The following is a 15,539-nucleotide window of genomic DNA, read 5'->3' as shown; positions in this document are numbered from 1 at the left end:
ATCTGATGTTTAATAATTTCATGATAAATATATTTAACTGTCCTTCTTTCACCTTGCTTGCAAAGTTTACTCTGAGTTCAGCTGGGAAAATGGATCCTGTCCCTGTGTCCCTTTTCATGTTTGTTTAAATGTATAACCATGAGCTTGTCAAACCATGACTAACAGGTGGGTAATGGGAGCAAATTTAAAAAATCCATTCATTTCCCCAACTCAGTGACACGTGCAGTTTCCACTGCAGTGACCTACTGAGCTGCAAACATGCACAAGCACCAGAATAAAATCATTTATGCTGCAAACAGACCATGCTGTTTCTCCTCTAGCTCCATTCCTAATGCTCCCCCAGATCAAGACCCAACAACTCTTACTTCCATAGCAGCTCTTATGATATTTAAATTTCTCCATAAAATCCTGACTACATGTTTATTGATCAGCATCTGCACTTCCTCATAGCTTTAAAACGTTCTGCTTTTTGTGAATCATTTGAAATTGCAAAGCAGACATGGGGAAAGCAACAAGTAATTTAACCAAAGAACCTTCACTTTGTCCATAATTTTTTTCCCTTGTGCCCACGGCAATCCCCTGGTGCCGGTTCTTGAGTCATGATTTTTAAGTGCCTGGGGTAGGCAATGGATTGCTCAGTAAATAACTTACTGGATTTCACACTAAGTGACAACAATGTACCTTGCACTGTCAATAGTGTTGGGAGAAGAATCAGCTCTGTTTTCAAGATCACCTTCCAGGGCAACAGTCATGTGATTTTAAAAAAGGTAAGACACTTTGGAGATAAAAAAAAAAAAAGTTAATCTACTGTGCATTTATGTTTTAAACAAATCTCAGCTTCTTGCTTTCATTGTCTCAGGTTTCATCCAAGCCACAAACCTGGAGGATAACACCTTCACTCTCCATTCGGTACAGAACAAAAAGGAGGCTTTCACAGTATCACAAAACAAACTGAGAGGGAAAAAAAACCCCCGTATTAAAATACAGTCCTTTCAGAAGCCTCTTAATAATGAACTGTATTTAAAAATATTTTAACAGTTAGAATTTGAGTTCAACTAGATGGTTTTTTAAGTCCCTTCCAACCTAACCATTCTATGACTCTGTGATTATCCTCAGTAACTACAATGAACCAATCAGTGAGTCTTAAACCATGTTTATGACACAGAATATACTTGATTTTCCACCTCTTCAGTTTTTGAATCACTTCAGTAAGTTTTTTACAAATTTTCCAAAGTCCACAGAAGACAAGGAAAATAATCCTACAATTACTGAGATGGTATTTGTATTTTGTTTTAGCAATAATACCTGCAAGTCTCAATAAGACCCTCTCTCATGTTACTTTCCAGTAACCACAAAACAATTTAACCATTCCACTCAGTGGATCCTTGCTCAGTCTATAATGTTTACAGCACACACTGAATGTTAAAAATTGGAAAAAAAAAAGGCATTTTGTTTTCAAGTGCTATGAAGACATGAAAAAGCCATCAATGCGCTGCACACCTACAGTAGCTCTTTTTTAGCACATTCTGGAGTACAAAAAGTCATAAAACCTGATGAATAATGGTATTTATCAACAGATATAATCTGTTTATAGACACATAAATGTTAGGCAGCCTGCTACTACTAGTTCCTTTATGCATGTTTTTCTGTATGTAAAGATGTAAGTGAACATCTTTTAATTGTAACTCTGCAAACAAACTTCTTCAGTATGCATGCCCTTTATACCCACTAATGAAAGAAAGTGTGAGCACTGCAAGACTGCCACGAGAACTGTGCGCTACCTGCACTTAGGCTGCCTCAGCTGCCCAGGGCACCCTGCTGACGGGGCCAACATCACTCAGAGGAGCTGAGGTCACCTTTGACATTCTGGGTTTTGTTGTTCTGTTTGCTTGTGTGTTCCTTGATGATCTAATCCATTTTAACAGTTATAGCAGAAACTCACGTGAAAACAGGTTAGCACAGAAATCTGCACTCTGGCCATCCATCCAATTTATACAGATCTGACTTTCAAGAATTATTCTACAAGCAGGTCACCCTAGAAGAAACTTCCCCATTTGAAGGTTTAATTCCACAGTCACTGGGGTGGTGTCGTGGGTTGACCTTGGCCAGAGTCTAGGCACCCACTAAAGTTGCTCTGAGCTGGGAGGGGTCACACAGGCAAAACAGACTCAATGTGGGGTTAATATTAAAATTTATTACTAACAGGATAAGATCTAAAGAGTGAGAAATAAAACAGTCTTAAACACACTTTCCACCCACCCCTCCTTCCTTCCATGTTCTCCCTCCTCCCACCACAGCAGTGCAGAGAGACAAGTCCACCCCTCGGGCAACAGCCCTCCCCCACTACCAAAAAACCCAGCCACCTCAACCCACGACAAGTGGTAACTCACATGTATCCTGACAGCAGCCAACAGGCTCAAAGGGCACCATTAACATACCTTTTTCCTAATCCCTTAAAAAACACCTTTTCCACCCCTCCCTTCAAATGTTATTCACCCATCCCACTGTTAAATAATAAAAAATAAGGTAAATCAAGCAAGGGAGAAAAAGCAGTCTTAACTTCTTTCTTCCTGAGAAGACCAAGTACAGAAATACTCGAACTCATAAAACTCACAAAAATGGAAATGAAACCTGGAAGAAGACCTGTCATTCTGCTTTGCACAGACCAAACCAAAAATAACTCATCAAAACAAGCCAAGGTATTGTTGATGGGGTCTACTTTTGGATGCCCAAAGTAAGTGCTCTTATGTTACACAACATTGCTAACTCCCAAGACTTCACTTTGGGCAAAGCAGCAGTTTCCCAGGGGAAGTTGCCAGGCTGAGTTAATGGTCATCAGTGCAGCACACGTTTGAGGAAGCGACAGGTACCAGAGACTGCATGGCTGGGCTTCACGAATGAAGATTTGGGGAGGGCTCTACCCACGTTTGTTACAAGCGTGCTAAAGGGGTGGCTAAAAAGGCCAACTCGAGATAGGCATGCCCGGTTGCAAAAGGCACAGCAGAAAGACTCCTTAGGTGGTATATTCTGCAAAGCATGATTCTTTCTGCTTTGTCTTTTCTCCTCGAGAGTGATCCTGCTTTCTCAAAAGCATCAGCAGCGGTATAGATAGTGTGTCTCCAGACCTCCTGATTGGAGGCCAGAGTAGACCAGTTATGTTGATCAAAACATACCAGAGACCACACACTGGAAACAGTAAGAGCTTATAATTCAGGTAGAAAACATGCATTTGGATCCACCACCTGCTTCTACATCAAGAGCTGTGGGCCAAATGCCTGCAGGAGATGCACTGCAATCCAGGATGGGAGAAGAGCCAGGCTTGCGCTCATCCTGTCCTGGTGGCACCAAAACAAGGATGTACAGTAAGAGGGACCTGTACTGAGTCACCCAGTCTGGGTGAGATAAGGATCACATCTAGACATGCACCAACAGGCCAGTTTATGCTTTAATACATTTTTTCCTACATTTTTTGAATGTAGGAATAAACGAAGAACGGACGACTGCTTGGTGACACATATCCTAAACAGACAGGCCACCTTGGAGGACGAAGGCTTCCCTCTGTCTGTACTTTGTCCTTTATCTTTTTCAATAATTAAAATAATTTCCAGTTAAAACATTTATATCCAGCAGTAAAAAAGCTGGCTGCAAAAATGTTTTGTCTGATCAAGATAAGAATACTGAATACTTTTACTGTCACTTCTGACAAATCTATTCCTAAGACTTAGTTTGCTATTGAATCTGCAAGGATGTATTTTAAAATAAAAATTTTGCTTTGCAGGAGAACGGAAAGCATCTAATAATGAAAACTCATTATCCAGGACACGAGAAATTCATATTATAGATAGATATAGATTGATAGATAATTACAAATGGTAAATAGAGTACTTTCAGGTGGCTTTGTTTATGGCAGAAACACACTGAGAGACCTGTAGTTCTGCAATGGCAGAGATATTCCTGAAAAAGAGAGAAGTATTATATGCATTCATACAGTTAAACTCTTTCCAGTGGCTTGCCTCTTTCTTTATTACATTTTTAACCCTTAAAACGTAAGTAATTTCAAAGAATGGGATATATTAGGAAATATTTATTAGATCTCTGCTACTCTCTCCTAAAGTCTTTTAAAATGTTTTAAAAGATGGATTTCAGTTGTGTTTGACCATAACATGGCAATCAAAGTAACCTTCTGTTCAGCACAGACCAGCATTGAGCTCACTGATCAAGTTGCTTCATGCACCAGTATTAAGGAAAAGAGAGTAAAGAATTATCATTGAACTCTTACCAAAGCAGGAATTGACAAAGCCATACCACCTACAAGCATGCTCCCCTCCAATCCACTTGCCACGAATGTTAGATGCAAAACTGAGGGTAGTGCCTGAGATGCACACTAACATGTCGCTGATACTGATGTTCAGGAGGAGCATGTTGACTGGGTTACGAAGGGTTTTAAATTTGCAGAAGAGGATGAGGACAATTAAGTTATTCAAGAAACCAAAAAAAAAGATGAATCCAAGAAAAACAGCCACTACTGTGTGCCCACTTCTTGTGAGTCCAGCCCTTGGCTCAACAGGATCTGCAGGTGCACCAAAGCTCAAGTTGTATGTCCAAGTGTGGTTCATTTTGGACTTTGACACAGATCAGTTGGGGCAGAGATGCTGGGTGCCCGTTGCTGAAGTACTCCAGCAGTTTCCTAGAAGAGTTGTTCCATCACAGGCCAAGCCATCTCAGAAAGTCTTCTGACCTTTGCTCAGATAAGATACCTTTTACATGGTTATGCAGGCGTGAAATACTGTATTTCAGCACAAGAGTACATTCCTGCACTGTGTCTTTCCAGTGGTCTGCTCTGCAGTAATTCCAGGGCAGCAAAATCAAGCAAAAAGTCACGTCAAATTCATCTTTGTTATTTAAACCTAGGATCATGTTAGATGATCTTTTCTGATGCTCAGAATGGAAGGTATATTAAAAAGATGCTTCAGCATGGTCTCCTCTTTCAGAGTAAACCGACAGCCCTATTGATGGCAGCTGCACTTGCTTCCTCTGACAATGGGTGTCTTTCTGAAAATACAGAAAAAAAGAAATAGTAAAAACAAAACAAGTCCATACGAAGACCAAAACATAGGTACATAATTTACTAACAGTTCCTCCCTTTTTGAACTGTAACAAATATCGCTCAGTCTTTTCAGTTTTCACTCTGATTTTAGCAGAAAAAACAGTTTGTTAATATGTCCTTGGTTGTTCTAAGAAGTTTTTCCCTAGCTCACAGTTTAGCATGGAGGTGGTTATTTGCACATTCCTAGCAAACTTCCTCAGGTGAGAAAACACATGGTAAGACATATCTTTTGTAGCAGCTTCCCAGAGGAAGAACTTTGTCTTCCTCCACATTAAGTCAATCCACACCAAGTGAAGCTTCAGTCTTGGCTAGACCTTAATTAAAATGATGAAAAATTCAGAAGAAGGAGAAAGTATTTCTTTACACAGAAAGAATAATTTCAAGTGTAGTCCCTCAAGCTCTCCTGTCTCATCATCTTCATAAATGACTTGGATGCAGGAATGGAAGGGATACTAAGCAAGTCTGCAGATGACACAAAACTCAGAGGAGCTGTTGACTCCCTCAAAGGCAGGGAGGCCCTGCAGAGAGACCTCAACAAATTACAGGACTGGGCAATCACCAATCATATGAAGTTCAACAAGGGGAAGTGCAAGACTCTGCACCTGGGATGGGGCAATCCCAGATGCATGTACAGACTGGGGAATGAGATACTAGAAAGCAGTGGCATGGAAAGGGACCTAGGGGTTCTGGTTGATGGCAAGTTGAATATGAGTCAGCAGTGCCCTGGCAGCCAGGAGAGCCAACTGTGTCCTGGGGGGCATCAGGCAAAGCATCGCCAGACGGTTGAGGGAGGGGATTGTCCCGCTCTGCTCTGCACTGGTGCAGCCTCACCTTGAATATCGCGGCAGTTTTGGGCATCACAATGTAAGAAAGATATTAAGCCATTAGAGAGCGTCCATAGGAGGGCAGCAAAGATGGTGAAGGGCCTTGAGGAGCAGCTGAGGGTACCTGGTCTGTTCAGCCTGGAGAAGATGAGACTGAGGAGAGACCTCATCACAGTCTACAATTTTCTTGTGAGGGGAAGAGGAGGGGCAGGCACTGATCTCTTCTCTGTGGTGATCAGTGACAGGACCTGAGGGAATGGCCTGATGTTGTGTCAGGGGAGCTTTAGGTTGGATAATAGGAAAAGGTTCTTCACCCAGAGGTGAAGAACCCAGTGGTTGGGCACTGGAACAGGCTCCCCAGGGAAGTGGTCACAGCACCAAGCCTGACAGAGTTCAAGAAGTGTTTGGATGATACTCACAGGCACATGGTGTTACTCTTGGGAATGGTCCTGTGCAGGGTCAGGAACTGGACTTAATGATCATTGTGGATCTCTTCCAACTTGACATATCCTGTGATTCTGTGATTTGTATGCTTACAAAGGGTGGTAGATATGTGATATCAATTTCTCTCTTGCCATATTTACTAGTGGACAGATGTCTTCCTTAATTATTTATAAAGCAGCCAGACACCCCAAGTCTCAGATGCTTCTCCCACCACAGACATGAATTTGTTTACCTGTACACACTGTATGTGTATTTTGTGAAGCAATAGTGTTTAATGTGGAGACACAACTGCTTTGTCAGTCCTCTATGTGGTTCCAGACAAATTCGGCACAGAATTTTCCATAAACATGGAAATGGATGCATATATATGCATATATACATTTATGTAGGAATTTCACACTCCTCAGCGCAAAACGCACAATAGCCATAAATTGCTGAACTAAAAAATATTAAAGCTTCTCTTTCAGGTGTCATGTACTCCTAGAATGATTACATGCATTTTTAAATGGGGCATCTTCTATATTACTCCTAACCATTGCTTTCTGGAAATTGTCTTGTAGAAAAATATATGTTTAACACCTGGAAAAATGATAGTTCAGAGTTTACTGAAGATGTAGAGGTTGTTTGCTTTTTTCTTTTATCATATCTCTGTCATGGTGAACTTTTAGAACAAGTATTTCATCTATTTCCCTACCTTCACAAACTCACTGTGCTAAATATATCTCATTATTGCAGTGATTTTGAACTCTAACATATACAGTCTGTCTTTACATTCTTTTCTGGTGAGTAAATCATGTACACTTCACAGCCCTTCTACTGTTAGGTCATTGAGAATCTGAAACACTGATGCTTTCTGCTTTTTTCTCCCCCTTCAGGAGGTACACGGTAATTTAGGTTGGTAAGGACCTCAGGTAGCATATCTAAGAGAAACAACTTTTGAAATCCTCTTTCTACCAACTTGACAAAAAATTATCGCTTGTCCAATTCTGGTTGAAGGTTATAGAAGGAAACTAATTGGGTCTAACTATCAATATACTTAAAATTTACTCATAATTGTGTTAAAATGAACAGAGTTAAAATGTAGTGGAAGAAAACCCAAATGCAATAGCAACTGACTAAAAAATACAATACCGAGCATTTCTCAGTCACTAACTGTAATTAGTGAACTTTTTTTTCTGGTAGCAAAAAAAGCATGGTGGTGCTGTGCCAAAGGAGAGCTTCAGAAAGAATTCACAGGGACGCAAGATGTACAGTGAAATAAACTCATTCATAGAATAATATTTTTTTAATAATTCTGATTACAGTTCAGCTTTTATAAACTAATCTATTCTTTTGCCATTGGTTCAAAGACAGGTTTATCTCATCTGTTTGCACATGACTGTTTATTGCAGACTACAGTTAAGGTCATTCCTGCCTGCTCCTCCATTCTGCAAAGCATATTGCAGAATTTGGCTTCAAAATCTGAATACACTGAAAATTATTTACATGCAGACTATTTCAGTTACTGATGCCTCTCCCACCCCCCCAAGATGAACTGTTACTCTTAGATAATCTGTAGCAAAAATTTTAGAATGCCATCATAAATATTTCTATGTGGAAATTTACTTTACAAGAATAACTACAGGCAAAGCTTCTAAATATCATCAGTATTGTTAAAACATCACAGCTTTTGTGTTAGACAAAGCCAAAATTTATAATCCCTCTAGGAAATGTGACGCACTCTCTGTACGTATCTCTATCTTACAAAAAAGACATGGACCTCTTAAAACAAGTCCAGAGGAGGGCCACAAAATGGCCACTGGCCTGGAGCACCTCTCCTACGAAGACAGGCTGAGAGGGTTGGGCTTGTTCAGCCTGGAGAACAGAAGGCTCCAGAGAGACCTTGTTGCAGCCTTTCAGTACTTAATGGAGATTTTAAGAAAGATGGGGAGAAACTTCTAAGCAGGGCCTGTAGCAATAGGACAGGGGGTTACAGTTTTAAACTAAAGGAGGGTCAGTTTAGATATAATGAAGTTTTTTACAACAAGGGTGGTGAAATGCTGGAACAGGTTGCCCACAGACGTGATAGATGCCCTATCCCTGAAAATGTTCAAGGTAAGGTTGGACAAGGCTCTGAACAACTTGAGTGAGTTGAAGATGGCCCTGCTCATTGCAGGGGGCTTAGACTAGATGACCTTTACATGTCTGTTCCAACACAAACTCTTATGATTCTATTAAGCTCAAAATATAAATAATAAAATGTAGCTCTATTATACACAGTCACATACATCCTGCATTCCTAAAGATATATCAAGATTTTATATTTACAGTGCTTATAAAAGGACATTTACTCCCTGGATGGGATTCAGCTGACTAAAATTTAGCAGTCTGACACTAGGTGTGAAGGCACAGACCAGTGCTCAGGTAATTTCTCTACTGACCACAAGTCACCCAGCTTTAGCATGATGAGTTCTGCCCTGGTGTGTTGGGGAAAGATACCTTAATGCCCATGCAAGAGGAGCGGGTCCTGAAAAATCAGTGTAAGATATATTTTAAAATGGTATTACGGACACTGTGAAGGTCAAGCCATGTGGCCACTTGATATCAAAAGATGACAAGTAGGACACAAAAAGATGTACTTCAAAAAGTTTTGGGTGAATGCAAGAGACAGAGGCCTTCAGAGGAAGACATCTCAAGATGTGGGCTATCTGGGGAGTAAGTCTCTTTTCAGTAGTTGATGCATAAAGTGCTAAGTTTCTTACACCTTCAGATGCAGTACAAGCCAAATTCAGATTTAAAAAAAGCTTCTAAACTTCCATAATAATCCCTTGAAGAATGGGTCCAATTTTTACCTAGTTAGCACTTAACTGAAAAATACACATTATTGCTGAAAAACACCTGCAGATGAGCTTTTGTGCTGATAAGTTTACTTGATTTTTTTTTCTTTAGACAGATAGCTTGCTTTAATAGGAATTACTTTGTAACTCTGATAGCCCTGTCTTACAGGTGACACTGCATTCCCCAAGTCTCCATGATCTAGTAGGACAGCCTGAACCCTCCTAAATCCTAGCAAACTCAGGAGCTTGCAGGACTGAACTGTATCTAATTCTGCCAATTCTGCTTCTCAGAAAATGTTAAAAAAAACCCAAAACAATAAAACCTGCGATTGTATCCAAGACAAACAAATGAGCATCCAGTTTGTCCCCCTGGATTTGTTTGAGCTGATATGGAATGGGAAACATACCCAAGGTGATACAAAATACATGGTCAGGTGAAATGGGCCAAAAGTTCATTTAACATCACCAGTTATTAAATGCTGCATCTGTTAACTGGTTCTGACAGGAGAAGTCTAAAGATACAGCAAAACACACACCCATCACTGCTTGTATTTCCTCTGAAGCAGTCTGTTGGAAAAAAATAGGGTTTCAGAAGATGTTAAATCAGCTTCTGGGAGCACAGGCTTTAATACTGAGAGTGTAAGGCTTCTTTTTGCACTTGACCCCCACACATTAGTTTGAGCAGTATCCTACAACAGTGAGGCTGTTTTTTCTTTCTCACTTTGCCCCCCAGTACCTTACCGAACATATTAGCTTTAAGTGTTTAGAACTGTTTTGCGTTTTTTTCTTGAACTCATTCACTATTCCTAAATGACAGATTGTTTACCATCTTCCCCTGCAAAGTTGTGCAACATACCAAAGATGATGCTTAACTCACTTTCAACGTTTAAAAGCTGAGGAAAATATATAAATAAATAAAATCAAACTTCAAAGTCATATTACTAAAAAACTTACATTACCCTCTTCCATTATATCTACATTATTCACTTCTAATATAAAGGAGCTATAAAAAACCCCTTATATTTACATATCCACACAGCCTAAATCAACCTGTTGTTCAGTTCATATAAAAATCAATTTTGAAACAGTGATTTTTTCCTTCATTTAAGAACTTAGCTTTCTACTGAAAAGTTAAATTAAAAAAAAACCAAACATCACCACCTAACAAAAAAACCCACATAACATTTCAAAAACAATCCCAGATGAAATTTCACGAAGGAAGCATCAATTTTTTGACCTTATGACAGAATTATGACAGAAATAGTAAATTTTTAAGTTGACATACACTTAACCTTATCTTCCAGATGAGAAACTGAATTATTTTTTAACAGAAAGCATCCAAAAACAAAAGTATAATCTGAAATAATTTTTCAAACACAGCTGAAAGTTGGGAGACTGCATGGGACTCCACAACACTGAAATCAAAATTTCCATCTGTTCTGAACTATTTTTCCATTCCCTAAGCCACACTTCAAGGTTTCAAGAGACCAGATATAGGTCTTTACAACTAAGCTAGAAGTCTGAGAGGAGGTTCTGTGGTTCACATGTTTAGGTATCTCCGAGCCTCTTCCATAGGAGAGCCTCTTGTATGCAGATCAACAGACTTACTTTTAGGAGTTCACGATCATGAGAAAGACAGATATCAAAACGAGAACAACGTAAGTGCAGGACAGGTCATGAAACCCACGTTTGAATGCCATGCTATTTACTCGAGGGGAAAATCTAGTGTGGTAAACCCACTGCTTTTGAAACAAAAGCTACTTTTATCTAGTATATTAAAAGTTAAGGCAACCCCTCTTCCATGCAAAGAGGAAGTTTTTGCACAGAAATGTCTGTGCTAAGAGTAAATGAGACAGACCCTGTCCTGAGCTGGGCTGAAGCCATAAGAAGCGCCTCTCGGACGGCTGCAGCAGCGGGCACTGAGAGCACACCCCAACACACCGACTCTCCCCAGGCTTCTACACTGCACCAAGCAAAAGCCTCTTCAACCAACCTCACCTTATGAATCGTCCTTCACAAACTTTTTTACACTTGTTTGGGAGGGGGGTGGCACAGAACACTGGAAGAAAAACCCACCTGTATCTCTCATCCGCAGCAGCCCAAGGGAAAACAGCCACTCAAATCTCCGGCAAACGCGTCCTGAGCGGCAGCGCAGGACTCCCTGCACCAGTACCCCCCAGGCTGCTCTCCTGGGCGATGGTCTCGGCAGCCGGGAACAGCCCGGCGCCTGCCCCCGCCCGCGGATCCCCCGCGGAGCCGGCAGGGCGCTCACCCTCCGCGGGATGGATGCGCCGGGCTCGCCCTGCCAGCCCACCTCCTTCTCCCCTCCCTGGTGGGCTGAGCAGACATCCAACTTCGGGGGAGCAAACAGCTTTTTTTACTAAATGAAGAAACAGGAGCGCCCAGGCACGGCTCGCCCCGCTCCCCCCGCAGCTCCGCCCGCGCCGGGGCACTGCCACAGCCTGCGCCGCCCCGCACCGGGACTCGCACCCCGCATCCAGCGCCCCGCGTTTTGGGAGCCCGTCGGGCTGCTCCCTCCCTGCTGTGGGGGTCCTCCCGCCAGGGCATCCCTGCTGCTGGTGCATGTCTGCACGGCGAGGTTGCGCTGTAGTCTCTTCACACGCATATTACTGTGAAAGACATTTTGGGGTTTTGTAAGGAAGTGGGTGTAAATAAATAGCTGTTCAGCTATTCAGCTGAGGTTTAAACACTTCTCAAAATGAGGGGATTCTGACTTGCCAAACCATACCCATACCCATGCGTAATTTATTGGTCATCAGCTTTGTCTATATTTTCCACTTCTCTTTACACTTTAAGCATTTACAGACTGAACAAGCACTATGGTTGCTGTGTGCTGAAATTAGTGCTTTCAGAAATATGTATGCATCGCAGAAATAGCATATGGCTTGAAAAACAATGTAGTACTGTGTCTTTCTACTACTCCCTACTACTACTCTTTTAGACTTATACTGCTCTGATCTTTCTACAGGAGAAAAAAAAGCCCATGGAGAATGAATTTCTGGATAAAAACACTAGAGAAAAAGTATGCCAGAGCATACCTTGCTCTGTTGAAAATCTCTCATCTCTGATTCTTGATGAATTTCTAATGAGTTTTTAAAATTTGTAGATCACAGTTAAAAGCCTGTAAAGTGATCATCATGGTCATGTTATTCCATCTAAGCTAGATTTAACCTGTTATCTGATCACAGTTGCAAGTTTTCCACCTTCTCAGGCATAGAGACAGACAAACCAGTGCACTTATTGTTATAGAAAATCAACCCAGCAAAATGAAAGTGGAGTCTCTTCATAAAATCTTTTGCCAGTGGAAGCTAAAGCAGACCTCACAGGTATTACTTGTTAAATTCATAAAAAGATTTTGTTCCAAAATTCAACTTAACTATTTCATTAAACAAGAATTTTCTGAGGAAATAAATCAGGACTATATCTAATACCATCATGTTCAGAAAAAACACTATATCACAATTTTGCTGATTAGACTAAGAACTTGTTTCTCCCAGAGCACAAAAACAAACTCCAAAATAATGTGTTAATGTCATATTCAGAGGGACAGCAGGAGTGTACCTCCTTTAAAGATGCCTAACTAAAAATGAAAATGAAAAGGTTCATTTTTCCAATTTTATTTGTATAATGTGTACCTCTGAAATTCTCCAGTGTGGCATCCAATTAAAAAAACAACCACAGTTACCAGATGCTCATACTTATGATAATTTTTCAACAGCATGAAAATGTGCTTCTGTAAGTGTTAAATTCAACTTCATTACCTGTACAAAGTCAGATGAAACCACTTACTAAAAATAGCTGGGTTAAAAAGTTATTTGAAATTCACTTACCTCTTATGAACTTGGAAGAATTGAAAAAGTGGGTTGTACCAGCAAAAAAACCCCTTGTCAACACAATCAAATCATCAGGCTATTTACACACCTGATTCATTGAATCTCCTGTTTCACAGGTTACAATTCAGAGCAGTTTGGCAGCATTAATAATTGCCAGGGTGTGTCAGTGAAGAACAGGCAGGCTGCCATGCTCTGGATGGTGTTGCTTTAGGATTGTAATTCTAAAGTCCTGGTGGTGCTTCAGAAATTAGGCTGGGCCATTTGGTTTGAGTTCCTTGTTTTTTAAAATAAAACAATAGAAGTTTATAGAGAATTCCAGTATTTCCCATGCATTTGCTGCTTTCTTCTTGCTTCCAAAAAATGTTGTGACTTTTAGTAAAGTCTTGAGTATCATACAGAAGAAGGGACAGGAAATTAATCAAATGGGAGTAATACTGGGAACACCTGCTGTTGTGCTCCCCCAGTGCAGAAATCAATAGCTGCATCTCTACAGTTCTTCACAGAAGTACCCAGTTCCTTGGCTGCCGCAACTGGAGATGTATAGCAAGGAGAATCAATGTGTGTACACTAACATGTAAACCAGGTGGACAGATAAGGGATGAGGATTCATGTAGGAAGTTGAGATTGTCTCCCTATGCTGGTTATTTTCTACTTTTAGAGTGGTTGCTGAGCTCAGTGAATAGCCCAAGATACTAAAGAGTGGTGGTCCATCACGTGGTTTCACCAAGTATTTGCTGCAATAACATTGGAATCATTTTGGTTTGCATGACAGTAACAAAATAAGGAGAAATTACAGGGAAAGAGAGGGAAACTGTTCCCTTCTGCCTGTCCACAGCTGCAAACACTAATAATTCTTAAAATCCTTACTGCAGTGACATTTAGCAATGAATATTGGAAGCAAACCCAAAATATTCTCAGATTTTTCACAGTATCTTATAGCCTACACCTTGAAATTGAGCTCTTTGATTGCTTACAAAGAATGGCAGGAGATATCAAGTGCATTGGCCTGGATTTCATGTTGAGATGTTTTGGATGGCACAGATTCCACAGTTTGTGAATCTGGAGAGAGAACAGTTGATTGGAGTCCAAGACTGAAATTGTGGATAATCTCCTTATTCTGCACAAAGCATATGAATACAAGACTGAAAGCAGCTACTAAAATTTAGGGGTTTATACAAAAATATAGTAATTTCTGTTTTGGAATTAAAAGATAAGAGCATGTTACATCATAATAAAACCACTGTCAAAAGATTTTGAAAAGCCTTCAGAACAGTGTGGAGAAAGATAATTTCATGCAAACTGAGAGCATTTGTGAGTCAACGCTAATTAGCTTTACCTAAAAACAATCTTTAGGTTCAGTTACCCACACAGAGGTATCTAATGTGTTTTGAGACATCCTTGAAAATCCCATCCAACCCTTTCCTGCTAAACCAGAGGAGTGTGGATCTCCAAAATGTGGTCTAAAAAAAGACATTATCTGTATTAGAGGCTAGAAGTTGTGTGCATAAGGCTTATCTAATTTTTCAAGTATACTATCAGGCCTAATAAAAGATGCTACCTCTGTCTAGAAACCTTGTCTTACCTGCCTTTTGACTAGAACAACAAGAGCAAAGTGATCATTCAGTGAGCCAGTTCTTTCAGCTGGTGTCTTATTTCTGGGGGATGGTTTTGCTTAGCTTCTATAAGGCTCTGAAATGCCTACATGAATTTCTTTCTCATTTTTGGACTTTATCTGGATTTCCAAACCACATTCAACTTGTATTTAATTTATTTACAGATTCTAAAGATTTGTCTAAGTTGTGAGACAAAAAATCCTTTCTCAGGATCTGGATCTAGGCAGCAGATCCCAGCTGCTCCCTGACTCCATAGTGTGTGAACAATAGTTGTGGTCATGTCTCTTCTTTCTCTAACCAGTTCCAGTGCTCTCCCTCTTGCTATGGCTGAGGGTTACTCCAACATCAGGGGTACCACACAGCAAATCTAGACAGGACTAGAATTTTTCTATTTACAGTAGCTTTCTTTCTGAAGGTTATAGTAAATTTAAACCATTCTTCCTGTAGCTTAGCACTTTGTTGACTTCCTGGATGACAGCCAGCTGAACAGCAGCCAGCGGTGTGGCCAGGTGGCCAAGAAAGCCAGTGTCTTTCTGACTTGTATCAGAAACAATGTGACCAGCAGGACTAGGATAGTGATTGATCATAGAATCATAGAATCAGCTGGGTTGGAAGGGACCTCTGAGGTCATCAAGTCCAACCCTTGATCCACTACCACTGCAGTTACTAGACCATGGCACTAAGTGCCACATCCAGTCTCTTTTTAAAAATCTCCAGGGACGGAGAATCCACTGCTTCCCTGGGCAGCCCATTCCAATGTCTGACCACCCTCTCTGTAAAGAAATTCTTTCTAATATCTAACCTAAACCTCCCCTGGCACAACTTGAGACCATGCCCTCTTGTCTTGCTGATAGTTGCCTGGGAAAAGAGACCAACCCCCA

At 40.6% G+C, this 15,539-nt stretch overlaps 1 protein-coding gene across 1 annotated transcript in view; it reads right to left on the bottom strand.

Annotated features, from left to right (window-relative positions):
• The window catches only part of LOC113985754 (pinopsin-like), a 78,010-nt gene extending 66,661 nt beyond the window's left edge, over positions 1–11,349 (bottom strand). The window contains exons 1-2 of the mRNA XM_027716756.2: positions 11,268–11,349; positions 4,280–5,052 (exon numbers count right to left, since the gene is read on the bottom strand). Coding sequence (XP_027572557.1) covers positions 4,280–4,616 — 337 coding nt within the window. The 5' untranslated portion in view covers positions 4,617–5,052; positions 11,268–11,349. The remainder of the gene's footprint in view (positions 1–4,279; positions 5,053–11,267) is intronic.
• Between the last annotated feature and the right edge of the window lie 4,190 nt (positions 11,350–15,539).

This window comes from Pipra filicauda, unplaced genomic scaffold (genome assembly GCF_003945595.2).
Source record: "Pipra filicauda isolate LSUMZ 115617 unplaced genomic scaffold, ASM394559v2 scaffold74_size2892960_pilon, whole genome shotgun sequence".
Taxonomy (NCBI): domain Eukaryota; kingdom Metazoa; phylum Chordata; class Aves; order Passeriformes; family Pipridae; genus Pipra; species Pipra filicauda.
The sequence above is the reverse complement of the archived record's forward strand: the minus strand, read 5'-3'. Positions and strand labels throughout refer to the sequence as shown.